This window comes from Patagioenas fasciata, chromosome 17 (assembly GCF_037038585.1).
Source record: "Patagioenas fasciata isolate bPatFas1 chromosome 17, bPatFas1.hap1, whole genome shotgun sequence".
NCBI classification, from domain to species: Eukaryota; Metazoa; Chordata; class Aves; order Columbiformes; family Columbidae; genus Patagioenas; species Patagioenas fasciata.
The window spans coordinates 3,880,685-3,898,237 of record NC_092536.1 but is presented as its reverse complement, the minus strand read 5'-3'; the positions used below and the strand labels follow the sequence as shown (position 1 = coordinate 3,898,237).

At 44.5% G+C, this 17,553-nt stretch overlaps 1 protein-coding gene across 9 annotated transcripts in view; it reads right to left on the bottom strand.

Moving 5' to 3' along the window:
- PITPNM2 (phosphatidylinositol transfer protein membrane associated 2) overlaps nucleotides 1-17,553 on the bottom strand; it is a 126,361-nt gene that overhangs the window by 34,673 nt on the left and 74,135 nt on the right. For all 9 annotated transcript variants that reach the window (XM_065851853.2, XM_065851857.2, XM_071816096.1 and 6 more), the window contains exons 4-10: nucleotides 16,267-16,481; nucleotides 14,774-14,895; nucleotides 13,835-14,068; nucleotides 6,962-7,285; nucleotides 3,867-3,962; nucleotides 1,159-1,263; nucleotides 223-293 (exon numbers count right to left, since the gene is read on the bottom strand). In XM_065851853.2, the coding sequence (XP_065707925.1) occupies nucleotides 223-293; nucleotides 1,159-1,263; nucleotides 3,867-3,962; nucleotides 6,962-7,285; nucleotides 13,835-14,068; nucleotides 14,774-14,895; nucleotides 16,267-16,481 (1,167 nt within the window). The remainder of the gene's footprint in view (nucleotides 1-222; nucleotides 294-1,158; nucleotides 1,264-3,866; nucleotides 3,963-6,961; nucleotides 7,286-13,834; nucleotides 14,069-14,773; nucleotides 14,896-16,266; nucleotides 16,482-17,553) is intronic.

Genomic DNA, 17,553 nt, shown 5'->3' with positions numbered 1-17,553 from the left:
ATACCTCACATTGCTTACAAACTAGAGAGCATTTGCTATACATCCTAAAAAGACGGTTGAAATAATCCCTTAAACACAGCCCTGAAGTTCGCAGCATGCCGGTGTGGTTCCAAACAACACACAAAGACACGGCAGCAGCAAAGGGGGTCATTCACCCCATTTACCCCACAGAGACACATTCCAGCAACAAGTTATTTCCTTACAAGAAACAGAAGCACTTACTTCAATGATGCTGAGCCTTTCCACGCTGGAGCCCACACGGTACTCTGCCGACGGCTCGTGGTACAAGTCGCCTGGAAGCACAGAGGTTGGAAACGTCAGCACTGCAGGATGCTTTGGCAAAAACGCTCTGCCATAAACACACTTGTTTGTGCCTCTTCTGTCTCACATCTCCTTAATTATTTCATCAAATTGCCCTCTCCCTCCCTCCCTCCCGTCTCCTTCCACCCGAGCAGCCTGCGCAATGCTGGGTCACCTATTTTCCAGCAATTTCTCTTAACCTGGGCAAGCACCAAGGACACGATCCGGTTCTTCTCTCATTACAGCAACCCGGTACCGTTGGTTTATTAAGGATGGCAACAATGGGAAATCCCTGCGCAATTGTCAGAAACGATGGGTTTGTGGGGATAATAAAAATAATTGCTTGAATTGTGCTGGGAGAGCAGAGACCTGATGTGTCCGTGCGTCTGTGCCGACACAGACGGACTTTGTACCTAAAGCGTCGTCTTCCACCATTCTGCTACATGAATCGATCTGGCTGAGGAACCAGCTCCCTTTCAAAATTTCATAACGATGAGCAGAAAATAAAACTGAGGCAGGTAGAGATGAGAACAAAGGATGAAGCAAGAGGTAAGAAGGCAGGAGAAATTCAAGTAATTCAAGACGGAGCTGGAATGTTTCATCATTATAGGAGAGAATCCTGGCTGCCGCACAAAGGAGCCCAACCAATGCCGAAAATAAAAGAGAATCGAGAGCTACCACGTCTCCAACTGAGCGATTCTTTTCTGGCAGCACCAGGCAGTCATTTATATGCTCGGTCTCAGCTTCTCCTTTTGTGAGATGAAGATAACAAGTTTTACCTTTTTCAGAATGTGGCTGTAACAATTACCTGGAAATAGTGTAAGATATCACAGGCAGTTTTTATTTAAAAAAGATTACCCTGGACATCATCACATTCGGGCGTTTCAATTTTATCCATCAGATCATTGGAGCTCCATTTGGTTATTTCTTTCGGGAACATTTCCTCGTTGTCGGACAAGTCCTCTTTAAGATAAAAAAGATAAACCCAGTTTTTTTGAGTCACACAAACACAAATATGCACACAGACAAGAGCACAGAACCCACACGAAACCAAACAGTAGCAATTCAAGTCTTAAAAAGATGCCTTTGGAATGGGTTGCTGGTTCTTTGTTCTTTTTCCTCCTCACTATTTTCTTTTCCTAAATTGAGGATATCTCTTTTACTGTTACAGAGGTTAAGTGCTTTCTAATTTATTTATGGTTCTGCGCTTAGTATTTCTTTCCTGAAAATTTTGGGCTTGTAAATGTAATAAAGACTTATAAACATAATAACAGCAGTAATTACAGAATGTCTTGAAGATCTAAAAGCTGTAATCTCTGACTCCCAGACCAGGGTTTCCCCTTGCTCGTTGTTGTACAGTTACTAAGAAAATAATTAGTTGGAGGAATCCTAAGATGGGGAACAAAAAGATTACGAAATACATTCATCTTTTCAGCAAATCTGAGCAATAGTTTAAAAATATATATATGTGAAGGGGACTAAGTGCAGAGTCAAGCAAAGACCAATTATTTTTAGGAGTTTCTATTTACACTTTGACCAAAAAAAGAAAGGAACCCAGAAACTCTGCATTAGCATGCCATTTCCTTTTTGAGCTATGGAAAAATATTGAGTAAATCCCCATTTCCCTGCATGAGGGAGTGCGGAGTTACCTGTTCAGAGCAAGGGGAAAGCACAAGCACGGAACACACGCTGGCAGGGAATTAAGAGGAAGATTGTACTCCAAGCTCCTCCAGCAACTTAATCTAAATATTAAACTTATTTCCTTGAGAGGTTTAATTACAGCCCTTATTGCTGCTCAAGTGATCATTGAATGGGATATTACTCCCGTTATTAGCATTTATTACAGGATACGTATTAGGTATTGCTGTATTTGTCAGTATCTGTACCAGAGCGTGCCAGTGAGCGGGGATGAGTGGGAAGCCAGCGACAAGAAATCTTAGGCTGGTGTTACGCCCACTGCACTGCGAGGAAATGTGTGTGTGTATTTGGGAAGCGCTGTCGGATGAATTCTGCTCGGCGCTGACCATGAGCTGCTTTGTCCTCACTCGCAGAGCTGGGTGTGACGTGTCACCCGCGCCACAGGGGCACCGAGAGGTCCCTCCCCACCAGGGGGACGTATGGAACAGCACCAAGGCTTCAAATCATAGACCAACATCCCACTGGACTTTTCCAACCCATCTGCATGGATCGCAGAGGACAACCCGGATGGAAACGGAGACGCTGTGCTCGCAGAGGAGCTGCTTTTTGTGTTAGTGAGCTCCTCCGGGTATTGCAGCTGAGGTGCCGATACCAACCGTGGCACGAGGCTCATTTTTGCTAATTGTCCTTCCTGGGCCTGTTAGGAGCACATCAGGGATTCCCTGAGGGCCTGGATCCCAGGCAAAGCCATCTCTCTATTTCAATTTTATTACTAAGTAATTAAAAAGGCAAGAAGGTGGATAGCAAGGATGTCGTTTCAATGACTCACTCCTCTTTTCTTCTGTGTATATTGCTACAATAAACCCCTTACATAGTTTTTGTAGATGCTATGTAAGCTGATAAATAGGGACACTTGTGCTAAGCTGGCTCTTCTCCTTTCAGCCAAGAAATGCGTCCATCCCCAACTTGCTCCCATCCTGGCCATTGAAACTGCTGTTGCGCAAGTCGCTCCTCTACAACAGCACACGTTCTACCCCAGAATTTGGGATTTATGCCTCACTACTTGATGCGAGAACTCTTCTGGAACGCGATACTATTCATTTTTTTGAGACTGAACTTTCACCAGTGAAATTCTGCTTTGGGAAACTGGAGCGTGGTTTTTCTAACAACCGCCTTTCGCAGAGAGGTCACCAACTTCATCGGCACACGCTGCGCATCTAACTTAGATTAACATTGCGAGCCAAGAGTCCATCTGTTGTCAGCAGAGACGGAGCCTTTCAGGCTTAAATGCGCATTAAGTACAATATATTAAATGAGGACGGTGGAACAAAGCTTCTTCACGCACATACGCACAGAGAAAAAATATCACAGCTTTCTCCTAATATGGACAGTCAAAATTACTTTCAGAATTTTGGAATCAATCCTGCTTAATTTCAGCACCTGAAATACCTTGTTGCATTCACTATTTCTTGGAACGGGAGAATAAGGAGTTAATGAAGGCAAACTGGGGGCTCTTCAGGCCAAGACAGGACAATTAATCATATCTCCTACTGATTAAAAAATTAGAAAAATAATCAGTCATACTGAATCAGAACCATTAGGACACACTCACAGTTCAGTTAGTATTGCTGAATTATACCCGCACTCATTTGCACCAAGTAAAACACAGCTCAAAGGTTAAGAGTGTTCAAGAGCCTTTCAAACAGATCATAGTGAATCTGAAATGTTAAATACAGGAGTCTGCTGGGTGACGCTGGGGATGCTCGAAGAAGCTGCGCTGATGCTGCACGCATCTTGGTTAGAAAGGAAAAGACTTCAGACAAAGCAAAAGTCTCGCTTCCTTCCCCGCTCACCCCCGCCCTCACACCTTCCGTTCTCTTACCCCACCATTTCAGGCAAAAAACGATGGGGATTTAGGCTCCACATACCATGCGCATCAAAGAATTCATCATCCGAGCTGTCGTCTGAATCTCTGGCAATGCTCTGCATCCTCCACTCGGAGATACTGTGGCGTGAGGGGCTTGCTGGAAAAAAGAGAAGAGCCTTATGCGATACACTACAGCGACAAGACAGAGAGATCCCAACATGATCTCTGCTGGTGGAAGAGTCGCGTGTTCTCTATGAAAATTCACTGCTGCAATATTAAAAGACACAAAACCCCGATGATGCTGGTGTGATGTCAGTGTACTGCTTTACAGATCCCATTTGTTTACTGTTGGCAGAACCTGCCAGCGAGATGCTACATTAAAGCGAGCTGTTTGTATCACTCTTATGCTATTTTGAATGGCAGCTATTTATAATTGTTAGTAGGATGTGCAAAATCAGCTGGGTTTTCAAGTTTGAAATGAGGAAGGAAGCAGGCTGATCGGCAGCTTTCTCTGTGCCTCTGCTCCGCTAACTTTCGGGTGGGCAGCTAAGCAGAGCAGCCTGGATTGAAATTATCTGTTTTCTGGAAGGAAATTGCTTCCACACAAATTGGATTAGAGATCTATTTAAACTTTAAACTTGAATGATTTAAACAACATGCTATCCAGCTGCTTGAGAGGGAGCGGTCGGAGCGGCTGCCCTGATGGAGCGAGGAGAAAACCCAACGCTTCTTCGGGTTCCTGTCTGCCCTCCTGTTCTCATACTTACCTGCCCCGCTTTGTGTTCCCCTCCAGAGTTTCCTGCACTAAATACAAACATATTACAGCTCTTTTTTCTTCCAGATATAATTTAGCAATGATCCAGCCTGAACTCTCCTTGGCTGAACTTGTTATGGAACAGCTGAAGTGATCCCTGTCCGGAGGGAGAGGGTTTCTCCCCTTTTTCAGACGGCTCCTGCATGTCACACAGCGCCCACAAAGTGCTTGCAGCAGCCACCTACCACAGAAAAAACTGAGGAGACTCACAAACCCTCATTTAGCATAAAGAAAGACGCTGAAAAGCCCCGGTTACTGTGACAGCTGCACGAGCCACTTCATGCTGTTGTTGTTAACAGTGTTAAATCTCTAAGTCAAAATCCCATCTTGCTATCTGCTTGTCACATGGAAAAAGGATGGATACCCTAATAAGAGTCATCTAATTGCAGCTCAGCACGGGCTCGGCAGCCCCCGACCACCCAGCGCCCGCCCCTCCGGGAGCCGCACGCGGAGCTTGGCAGAGCAGAGCTAATTCACGCCGGGGTGACGTCAAGACACTCGCATAATAGTGGCTAAAAATAGAGCATAGAATAACATATGGGATGGTGACAAGGGTCCTGCTATCACCAGAGGTCTCGCTCGGATGGTACAGAAAGGACTGAGGAGCTTTTGGAGAAAAGGCGTTGCTTTTTTCAGCTGGAGGGAGCGGTGAGTGGAGCCAGCCCTCCTTGCTTCCATATATTAATATGCTCCCAGCAAGAAGAAGGATTAAAATATCTGCATGACGTACTTCCCAGCACATCACAATTCATTTCTTTCATGACGTTTTCTGTAAAAGCTGAGACATTCTGCAGTTTAAAAGAAATTAATGCTTTGCTACCAGTGAAAACCTTCAAGAGGTCTGAAAAGTACAGCTTCCGATGAACATGTCAGCGCTGGAAAAGGGAGTTCGTAACAAAGAGCAGAACGAGAGACGGGCACATCAATATAAAATCCTGGTGCAAGCAAAGTAGCCAGCATTTTTATTTTTATACAACGATTTATGAAGCATCTGGTAGGTTCTTCCCCGGGGCTCACTCCAGTGAGTCATCGCAAGGTAAAACCAGTGCTCATCCCTCATTCACCCCGCGATGAAATCGGTGATGGAGTGGTAAACAAAAATGGAGACTCAACTCACAACATTTAGTGCAATCGAGAGATGGAGAAGCTTCACTCACCCAGATGTCCTCTTCCACCGTCACTGGAGGAAAAGCTGCCCCGTGGGGTTTTCAGAAAAATCAAGATTGTTTTGCCCTCTTGCTGTGACAGCTATTACTCAGCTACCAGCTGCGTTTGACTAAAAGGAGAGGGAATTGCTAAGGGTTCAAGCTTCTTGCTTGTTAACTCGCTGAGGATTCACCCCTTTGTACAGAATGGGCTGAGGAAGGGAAGAGTTTAACACAGGGGAAAAAAAACTACAGGTGACTGCCTAGGGAGAGGTGAATGATAAAACGCAGGACTCGAAGCTGAGTCCTTACAGGGTATCCTTAGGGGCTTTAACAGCAAAATCCTGAATGCTTGCTGAATGGTATTTAAAAGGGAATATAAATGTCCTCTGTGGTCCCACCTAACCGCAGGCTGTGAGGTTTGGTTTCTAACAGATACTGCACTTCATCACCAGTGGACGGCAGCAGCCCACACCCACTTTTTTGGGTGGTATCTGCCTTAATTTCCCCAGAAGCTGATGGGGATGCTTCACTGCGTGAGCTTCTCCGCAGCACCAACGGAGCCAAACACCCGCTTTCGATGTGAATGGCACGAAGCGGCGCAGAACCCCAGGGGACGGAGTGTGGGGTCCCGGTTGGAGCTGCCCCTGCCAAACAAGAGGCAGCAAAGAGCGAGCAGAGCAGGACACAGCGGACACCGGAGAGGGAACACCCCTGAGGGACCAGGCCACGTCCTGCTCATGGCAGGGCTTGGACTAGATGAGCTTTGAAGGTCCCTTCCATCCCAAACTATTCTGTGATTCTACTATATTCTAAAAGCCACCGGTGGCTCTTGGGTAACAGGGACTGACTGCCCCTGCACCGCTGTTTGTCTTCTGAGACCTGGTGCTGTTAGCAAGCTGCTGTCTGCCCTTCTCCTGTTTTTTCATAGTTATTTTGCTTGTGATATCGGCAAGAATTCCGCCATGTGCCACTGAGTCACAGTTAAGGGATAACTAGAAACACTGGCAAGCCCACAACAGGTCACCTGAGAAGACTGAGCCCCCGACACCAGCAGAGAAAGCCTCTGACTTAACAGGACTCACAGGAGAAATCTGCATTGTCACAAAGGTGACGGCCATGAGGAGACATGGTCACACCTCCCAAATTCCCAACATCCATGCAGCTCAGAACAGCAAGTCAGCACCAGCATCTTACCTCCTCTCTTTGAAGATCGTGAGGACTTGGAAGAGGTGGACCACTGCTTGGTGAGTGACCTGCCAGAGGCTGTTTCGCTGTTACCAGTGGCATCCTCGGTGTCAACAGGAGAAACTGTGTTGGCTTCAACGTCCTTCTCACCAGGATTGTCTTTGACTCCGTGCTGCTCGGCATCGTTTTCACTGCAGAACTGGGCCATTTTCTGAGCCAGCATCAGCTGCGCCTCCTTCTCCAGCTGCCGGATGTCCTCAATGGTGAGCCCGTACCATTCGTCCTGCCAGCACCACGCCTGCCGATGGGCACGGACCATCACCTTCCGCAAGCCTGCAAAGCCAAAACGCCCCAGTCACCAACGCTAAAACACTGCAGGAATCCACATTCCCTCCCCCAAAACCTCAAGACACCATGGTAACGACATTACAGTGGCATCAGCAAAACAACGCCATAAGCTGCAGTAAAAGACCTTCATATAGCAAGTGTTGGGATGGCAAATTGGTCACTTTGTGCACTTTATCTCCTCAATTCTTGCTAAGCAACCATGCACTGAAAAGTGAGCCAGTCTTCTGTGACTGCTTTTCACTTGGGAAGGGATTTCCTAATCCTGGATCAAGGACTTTGCTCTGTGAGTGCCTGTTCCACCAAGGAGAAGCCAGGCACACCACAACTGTACCTCCCATGAAGTTCTAGGAACTTGTGATATCTGGATGCAGCCTTCAAAATAAAGTATGTTCCCAGAAGAAATAAAAGAAAAAAGCCAACAACAACAACAAAACGCTGTGGGTTGGTCTGGTTGCTGGTTTTTCTTTTCTTTTAAATCCAGGTTCCTTCTTGAACACCAACAGCCCACAATTGTTACGTGACAGAAGCACATCCCACATCAGCAGCGCTAACACTAAAATCTCTCCTGGTTTCTATATATCAAGTGAAACAGCATTGAAATACGCGATTCTGAGATAATGGGATGGGAAACTACGCGAGTGAATAGAGATGCTTTATTTTGCAGATACCATCTGTCTTCCATGGCGTGAGAAAAACGAAGTGGGTAAAGCCAATTTAAAATATCTCAACGTATCACATTTCTGAAAGGAAGAACTGTCTCACTATCCAACACACAATGCAGAAACTTTCCTCCAGGACTTAAACTCGTTTGCAAACATCATCACACCACCAAGACTTATAAACCGCTACAGTCACGCAGGATTTTCAACCGATATTATTGCTTAAAAGCTCCCAACAGGTCAAAGCTCCAAACTGGTATTTATTACTGATGGGAGCACACGGCAGTAATGGTGGTTTTAAAAGCTTCTATAAATACAGACAAACTAACCCTCAGGAGCCCTTCTGAAAAATAAATAAGTAAATAAAATCCATGAACATCGTTCCCCCTTTAATTACTGGGAAACTGAGGCAGAGGTGGGTTGAAGGACAACGCCACTGCTGTACAGAAAGTCTCAAGATCTCACTGCTGCCATGGTTTCTGTGATCTTCAGCCTAAATATGTATTTTGTTTTCAGCAACCACTTCTTTTTTTCGTTTTTCAATCATACAAAAGCCTGATTTTTATATAGTTATTTCCTTCCAGGCCTGGGCACTTGATTTTCTGCTCTGTGCTTTGCTTAGTTCTTAATGCCACCAGCCGTCACAAGTCAACCTCTCAGGAGGAAATAACCATTGAGATCAGTAGCTAACGCGACGGACCAGTTCAACCTGAACTTCATTTGCACAGTGAGATTACATCTATCAATATTTTATGCATTTCTCTGCCTGACTTCCAGAAGGGAACCTCACGTAGGAGAGGTAAGTTTGAGCCAGCAGACTGTGACCTTCAGGGGGCTGAACAATGGGCCTCGGCTGCTTAATCTCGTTCAACCTTAGTTGAGATTCAGAGTTATTTCCCTCACCAGATTACTTCCTGCAGAACCACAGGAGAATGATTTAGCCTCCTCACCTTCCATTATGATTGACAATCAGTCGAGCTTAAAAAATGAAGATTAAACTCCCATCACATCCACGCTGAACGCCAAGAAAACGTTTCCCTTGCTGTAATTCAGTCCGAAACACCACAACCATCCTTTGGCCTTCCACATCCACAGTGTTAAATTCTAACCTTGCCTGAAACACCTTGAAAACGGACTGTGATTAAACACAAAGCAAATGGTTTCCTCACTCTCACCCCAAGGCTTCCTCCGTCCCAGGGCTCAGCAGCCTCTGCTCTCGCTCCTGGATCCAGCCTTGATGTATCAAGGCACCAACTCACAAATTCTGTGTAAAGGCACAGATGTCACCAACTGCGTATCTCTAACGGAATAAGGAACATGAAAACCTCTTGGGAGCGTAAGAAGTCTCCTGAAGTTCCCTCTGCCTTCTTTCACTTCATCTCTTAGATCACAAACATCGCCACAGACCTCCCCATCTGCACTGCTCACATTCCTTTGATTAGACATCCCAAATCAGCCTTCCTTAAAGCCCTCTTTTGAAAACAGGACGGCATCACGGGGCTTCACTCCAGATTAGTTATGAAGTCAAAAGACTGAGATTATTTTCCTGGCCTCTGGCCTTCACCAGGGCTGTGTCAGCGATGCTGCATTTCTCTTTCTTAAACCTGGAAGAGAAAGAGGCTGTCCAGGTACAAAAGAAATTGAAAAATAAAAGTCATGACTTGCAGAAAAATAATCTTCCTTGCTAGGGATGGAAAACCTGAGCAGTCCCTCAGCGCACAGCAGTGAGTATATCTATCTGTCTATCTATATATATGAATTAATCTTCAGCCTTCCTGCAGGCAGCAGAGACCCAGAGGACACAGCGAGTGCCCCCAAACAGCTGCACGGATTCAAGATCCAGCTGCAAATAACTGACTCCCTGTCTGGACACTGCTCCCCTCCCTGTGCAAAAACAATCAAGTCTTAAAGCATTTTTTATCCAAGTCATCCAGCTTAAGTCACCAAGAAATAACAGCAACAGCGTTTTTACAAGGACACAGGTACAAGCTGATTTCAGTACTATCAGTAGTTAAGACGACTTCATTGTTCCTCCAGTGAGCGCAACGTCTTGGTTTAAAAAAACCCGAGGAAACCACACATGCACAAAATGTACGCAGGCAGACTGAGTTCAGAAGTACCCGTCACTGTTACATTGATTTAATTACAACATTTCCCACTGCGTTGTGCAGAAAGATCATCTGTGAAGAGTCTAGCAGGGTGCAAACATTTAAATCACTTGCCTTTCAACTCATCACTTCAGCAACTCTGCTGCAGGGACTGGCTCAATCTGTGAGGCGCTGACTCTTGTAAATGATTTGCCTGCAGATTGTGGTGTTGAACTTCATTTCACAAAAGGAAGTATAAATGACCATGAGACAAGACGGGGCAGAGAAGAGTCTTTAGCTGAATTTTAAAAGCTTTTGTTTATAGTTCTGGGCTTGGTTTTTTTCAAATTGAAGTAAAATAGTAAAAACTCAGAGAAGAAAAAATCCTGCCCAAACCCCCTCAGCTATCCATATAAAGCAACTCTTCAGATACCCATTAACTATATACTCAGTGGCAACATCCCCACTTGATGGTCACAACGGATCCTATAACCTCATCAGTGCAGTTCTGACTGCCTGAATGTATTCGATGAGAGGTCACCCGCGGTTTTATCTCCTTGCTTCCGTACCTTCCCTTCTGTCCTTGCTCAGACCCCTCACAAGGAAAAGCCTCCGGTCACATCCACCTCTCTGCAACCCGCCTGCCCTTGGAAAGACTCGACCTGCAGATGGGCAGCATCCTTCTGGATGAACTTTCCACTTGAGGGCTTAAGTGAAGCAAAAGTTCTGCAAAAGAGCTTTCAAAACTGCTCCCACTTTGTCACTGTGCAACAATTTGGGCATATTTAGCCTAAGACCTGCTGGCTTAGACAAAGCTCCAGTTACCAGGATGGGAACACACTTTGCTGTGGTATATAATCAATAACCCATAGACAGTCAACACACTCATTTAACAGCAAAAGAATCATAGCCCACGTGTGCCATTAGGAAGCAAGTGGGAGCAGAACATTATGCAGTGCCAGTCCAATTAAACTTAAATTCTATGGGAATGGAGTAAAAAAGCATACAAATATTACAGCCAAGTAGACTAATAGCCCACAATTCCAGTCTGTGTCTCAGGCTGTCAAAGCACTGAGTAACTGTCCAATTAGTCATCAGAAAAAATGGCTGTTGCGCTCAGTAAGACGGAGAACATTTCAACACCATCCCTCGGAGTTACTCCCTCCATGCTCAGAAGCCTTTCTACATATCACAATCCATCCGTCACTAAACTTGGACGTGTTCTTCTTTCAAGCCATTCTCTAATTTTAGTTGGAGCCACCAAAGGCTGCTCCTCTCCTTGGGTAGAACTCGGATCCCGCTCTTGGTTTCTGCCTCAGTTTTCTTGCTGGTTGGTGACCCTGCACAGAGAGCACTAATTCCCCAAGAAATGAAATTGTAGGCACTGGAAGCACAGGAACTAGGAGGAAAATGCCAAGGGCTGGTGCACGAGAACATCTCTGGTACCTGAGCTGGGTCCCCCATCAGCTGCACGATGCATGATCTGCTTTCCATCACCAGGTGAAGCCCCAAAACCGGGATCAGTGTATAAGCCTGGTCAGTCACGTTGTAGCCCACATCTTTCCAAATTAACCATCCCCATACCGTGCTGCCTTCGGTAGATGTGCTCTGGTACTTTTCCACTCACTAATGGCCTCCCCATGGCCATCCCATCGCAGGGAAAGGCCCCACATCTTCTGTAGATACCCAAGGCTTTTGCTTTCGTTTTTCACTCACTCAACTTTGTTTCGCCTTAAAGACTTCTCTGATTTTCATGCATCTTAACCACTTTGAAAAACACTATTTAACATCATTATAACTGAGTGGAAAGGTTTCTGAAAGGCAGACAATGATCTGGCTCCGCGCTCTGCAAAGCCTCAATCAAGAGGAAAATGGCAGGCAATCTTTCACGAAATACAAAAGAAACGTTTCTAAGGGAGACCACAATTTAATCTATGCCAAACACCTCTGAACAACTGGAAGAGTCACATGCTGCTTTTTCATTTAACAGATACAATAGAGTTGTTATTCTGCTCCCATGTTTTGCAGTATACACTAAATTAACCCATGTCACCAAAACGCCAGAGGAGCTCATTGCAGAGAGCCACTTGTAATACGGTATCTAACAGGTAAAAACTTCCATCTGGGGGTAAAGGAAACCCAAAGGAGCTTTAGGAAAGCAACCTGTGACCGTTCAGAGTGCGCCGCACTGTTCTCTGCAGCTCTATCAGTGTTTTCCACATTAGCTCTCAGGAGCACGGTACGACTGAAAAGAGCTGTAAAATTACTTAATTATAGCATCAGGCACTTCAAAGAAGCTTTGCATACAGAAGGGTCAGTTGCAGAGGTCATGCAGGAGGATTTACTGCGGATAGAAAGCTGGTAAGGTTGGTGCAAAAGCAATTGCCGTTTCGGACATGATTTAGTGCTAGATTTAGGTTACAGTTGGACTCGACGATCTAAAGGGTCCCTTCCAACCAATTCTATGATTCTGTGTTTATTGCTATTATTTTGCAGACATACTTAGATTAAAAGCCTTCGGTAAATACTCCAGCTTTTCTGCAACATGATTTATAGCACTTAATACTGTACGGCTCTGTTTAACCAAAGGGGTACCTGAAAACACCGGGAGAGCAAAGTAAATGTTAAGATAGATAAAATTGTGCTGTACATCTGTTAGCAGTTCCTGGGCCAAAAGTATTGTTGATGTTGTGAGTTATCTCCGCTGCTTTATGACCCATTTTGAACTCAAATTAGAAAATGGCTCAAATTTGCTTTTTGTCTAGCATAATTTCTATAGGCTAAAATAAATATAAAATAAACAGCAAGTAATAAGTCAGTGGCAAAAAACCATAAAGCGAGAAAAGCACATTAAAATTATGTATAATATAACCACATTTATTTAAGAACGCATTCTAACATCAAATGGCAAATTTCAACAATGCAAGAGCCGTGATTACTTTTGCACCAACCTAACAGCATCCTTTACACAGCCCTTCTCTGGGCGGCTCTTTGCCAGAGGACAGCCACAGCTCTGCACTTGTTTTGAGATGGGAACGCTTCTTTCAAACATTCTTTAAGTTTTCCACCTGGCCATAGATCTCGTCTCCTGTGGCAAGGCTCAGAAACTGTATCAGTTGTGTTATAGATTTTCTGCAAGGAACAAATTACCGCCAGCACTGCTACCACCTGCACTGTCTGCACTTAGTTCCTTCTGGGACACAAACAAAACCTTCTTAAAAGCATTGACCTAAGAATGACACATCAATCAAAGCAGCACAGTTACTCACAACTGAGAGCTGTCAATAACCCACGGTGGGTTATAGAACTATGGAACAATGGGGTGGATGGTCACATAGAGACCCGCCAGCTCTGCCACAGGGCAGGTAGAAACCAGGGACTCTCCAGGGAGAGGTTTTCTGGGACCACTTAGGAATCGCCAGTGAAACACATTTCTCTTTGGGATTTTGTTCACAATAAAGAGAACTGGCCAATTTTGAAAATGACCTGGTAAAGTTCAACATACAAATCTTCATCTATAAAAAAGCCAGAATGCAAGATCTCACCTACATAGGATTTGAAACCCTTTCAGTGGCTACATGTGGTTTGGATTCATACGTATCACAAGTGCTACTTCTAACATGATTTTTTTCTGAACTGACCCACAGCTCTGCCAAAGAGTAATCAGATCTGAGAATCTCTTCACAGACATGTCTTGGGATACATTGCACACACCTCACCCTTGTGTTTCAATTCAAAAACAACATTAAGGAGTTGATTGTGAACTTTGTTAGAATAGAAATGCTCACCAACATCATGGATAAACCGCTCGATTTTCGACTGCATCCCCCAGTATCTGAACTCGACTTTACAAAGTTTATATGCACACATAATGGGGTATTTCCCAGGGTTGTTCTTGTACTCTTGAATCCAGTCTTCTGAGAGGGGGCCTCTTTTAGTCTTCACTGATTTATACAGCTTTGGATCCTCCTCAGCTTTGTATTCATGTGGAGGGATAGGATCTTTAACAATATCAATAGGATCTATAGAAAGAGAATAGAAACATTTAGGCATTTCCTTTGCCTGAACAAAAGAAGAAAGCACCATTTTTCAGGAGTTACTGGTCCCAGACCCAGCAGAAGCATCTGAAGTTTGGACAGAAAGGCAGGATCACACTGACTCAAACCTATCTGTCCAGTACCAAAACCCCCATCAGATGGGCTTAGGAATGAGGGCAGTCATATATACATACATAAGACTCCTTAACCTGATCTTCCAAAGACAGCGGTGAAGCTGAAGGGTTAACCTGCATGAGAGCAAGACTAAAAGAGGGGAAGCAAAGCTGAAATATGCCTTCATGTTTCAGAAGTGCAGATAGAAATTATTCTCATATATGTGAAGGAACTAGGCAACTACACAGCAATATTTTCCTCTTCTTTGGTTATTTCTTATTACCCCCAAAATCATTAGATGTCTTACTCCTCTCGGGAGCTGCACAAACAAGACAGGAGAGCATCAGCTTCAGTTTCTAGACTGGGGATTCAAATTATTTCCATGTGATTTACATCAAGCCCAGAAGAGAACTCAGGTGTCCTGACTGCACTCGATGTGACCCTGCCCTGCAGCCTGACCCCAACAGCAGCACAGGTGTGTGTGTCAGGGACAACCCGAGGGGACACGCAAAAAGCCCCCACCTCCCCAAACCACCAACAGAATGAAGGAAAAAGTAAAAGAAGAAGGTTATTCACCAAGAATGGTTTGTCTTTTTTCTGCAGGAGAAAGGTTGAACACGTTGACATTCTCTCCCGAATCAGTTTTGTAGTACGTCTCAATGTCAATAGAGAACTTCTCCACAAAAGGACACGTATACCTGAAAATGAGAACAATGCAGCTTAGAGTAAATCCCGCTCGGCTTGGCAAGCAGAGAAAATGCTTTCTTAAGGTGTGCAAAACCAGGCGCAAACCCAAGCCAGCCTTCACACGTGTTTTACTTCAGATATGCTTAAAATACTGACTATACAGATTAAAGAGGTTTTCTTTAATAACTTCTTCAGACAGGAGCTCGCCTTGGTTTCCCTGGAATAGCTCTGGTTTAGTAAAACCCCAAACCCAAGTCTATGACTCGTCCACAACAATATTATCAGGGCAGACTGTTTTTAAAGCAGCAGCTTTCAGCAAGGAGATAACTTTTGGGTCCACTATACTACCAAGCTCTGTTATGACACAGATACTAACATAAGGACAACCTGGAAATGCACCTTCAGCAGGAGAAAAGCAGAGCTCGTCCCTGGAACCTGTGGCAGAATAAAATACACACTGGTTCTGCACAGGGTCGGGTTTCCTGGACAACTTATTGACTCATGAGCATTTAAAGAGAATAGATAAAACCTGAGTGGAAGTGGACTTTAATCACTTGAAAGTCCGAGAGCTCCATTAAATTTATGTATAAACTGCTCATCAGATCCACTGACTCCCCACCTTGGCCCAGGCTAATGTGACTTGTAGGAAGCAGCAAAACCAGAACTATGAAACTTTTCAAGATCTTTGATAAAAATATCCATTAAAGCCTTTTTATTACGACAGATAACAGTAATATCAAGACTTGTAAAGCTGGAAAAGGGCAAATGCTCTAAACCAGAGTAACTGGCACAAAGGTTGTTTATTCCAGGGTATTTGAATCAGGCACACAGAGGTCCCAGTGGGCTCCCCGGAGCCTCTGGCACTCTTCCTTTCTCAGGGTGAAAACCATAAGATGTAGGTTTATTTTCTAGATAAACGACAGAAAGACAGTTCCCAGAAAAGAAGCACCAGATTTATTTATTTAAGGTTTTCCTCTCCCCGTACTTTCTCCCGTAGGACAAATGAATCCTGCCTTAATTGACAGCATTCAACATGACAACTGTCCCATCACCGTGTGTGTTTATAACTCCACTGAGCCAGCAGATATCTGCAATGTCAAGTCCAATGTGCAGTGCGGGACACAAGACTAAATAAAAACCATGCAGGATTTCCCACGCTTTGATGGACAAAAAAACCCTAATGTTTTAAAGCAACCAGCCACAAGTTCTCCAGTACACGATCCTGATCCTGAGATTAAGCACTGTGCAAGAATTTTAGGACTTGATCCCAGTTCCTCTAAAGGATATTACAGGAGGTGGAAGAGATGCCACCGCCACACAGCGACATCAAAGCCTCTCTCTAAAGTAAAGGAAGCAGCTCTGGACGTTTTGACAAGTTTTACCTTGTCCTTGTGTAAGGATACGCGTTCCACGATTCCTCTTCCACTCGCAGAGCTGCCTTGGGCAATATAGAGCGGAACCAGCTGGGTATGTGCATCCCGATGTGATAGACTTTGTGCGTGTACTGCCCGTTGCCCCCCGGTCCGTCCATGTACGGCCTGTTCTCCAGGATCTCCACGCCGCTGCCTTCCCCGCATGTCTCCTCTCTGCTCTTTTTCTGAAAGGGAAAATAAATCACGCCGTTAATCCTCCCGGTGCACTGTACCTACCAAGGTCTGAAAGTGCATCAACACCGGGGATGGTTTCTAGGACTCCTTTTGAGCAGCACTTCATACAGAGAGAAGAACTGGAGTAGCGCCCTGGCTGTAAGATTACCCAACCTTAATAACATTTATAAGATTATAAAGGAAATATTTTTATTTTATATGTGTACATATATATATATATATATGTACAGGACGTTTCAAAAAGACTGACACAATTTGAAAGCATTGCTGCTTTAAAATTAGGTCTGTCTTTTAGAAACACCCTGTATATGTATTTATGGTTGGACTTGATCTTGAGGGTCTCTTCAAACCAAAATGATTCTATGATTCTATTTAAAAAAAAATGTATATATACATACATATATATATATATATTTAGTAACTCATCTGGCCAATACAGGAACAGAGATCTGACTTATTAGGGATCCTGCAAAAATCTAGATTTGTCCACCAAGAGACAGTTTGAACAGAGACCCAACGACACACCGACTCCTGCTCCTACAATGGGTGACACGTGGCTTTTCCCGAGATGCCACCAAATGCCGTCACATTACCGATGACACAGCCAAGGGGAGTTTGTCCATCTCGGCAGATTCCTGCGGTGTCGCGTGAAGAATCACACGTGGTCCTAAAGGCCGTTTTCTGACCCAAAGCCACAGGATCTGGGGCTCGCTGCCTGTGGTCTGGCAGGGCAGCAGCTCTCCCAACAACAGCTTGGAGAACATGCTCTGCTAATTAAGATATTAAGAAGAAACAACCCAAATTGCCAGAACGCACACAGCACCCCCGGCAGTCTCCATGTTTTGGCTGATTTGTATTATTGTCCCTCATTGAGAAACTGGCAAAAATTCCTTCAATAAAAAGATAAGGATTTCAGTGCTTCTAAGAAGAGCTGGAGGCAAAGCAAATATTTATTCATTTGTAACACATTTCAGCAGATTGGATGATGTATAACCTTCATCATTTCCAAACAACAGATTTATATCCCTAGCATTTTGAGTTTATTGTTTGTATTTGAGAGAA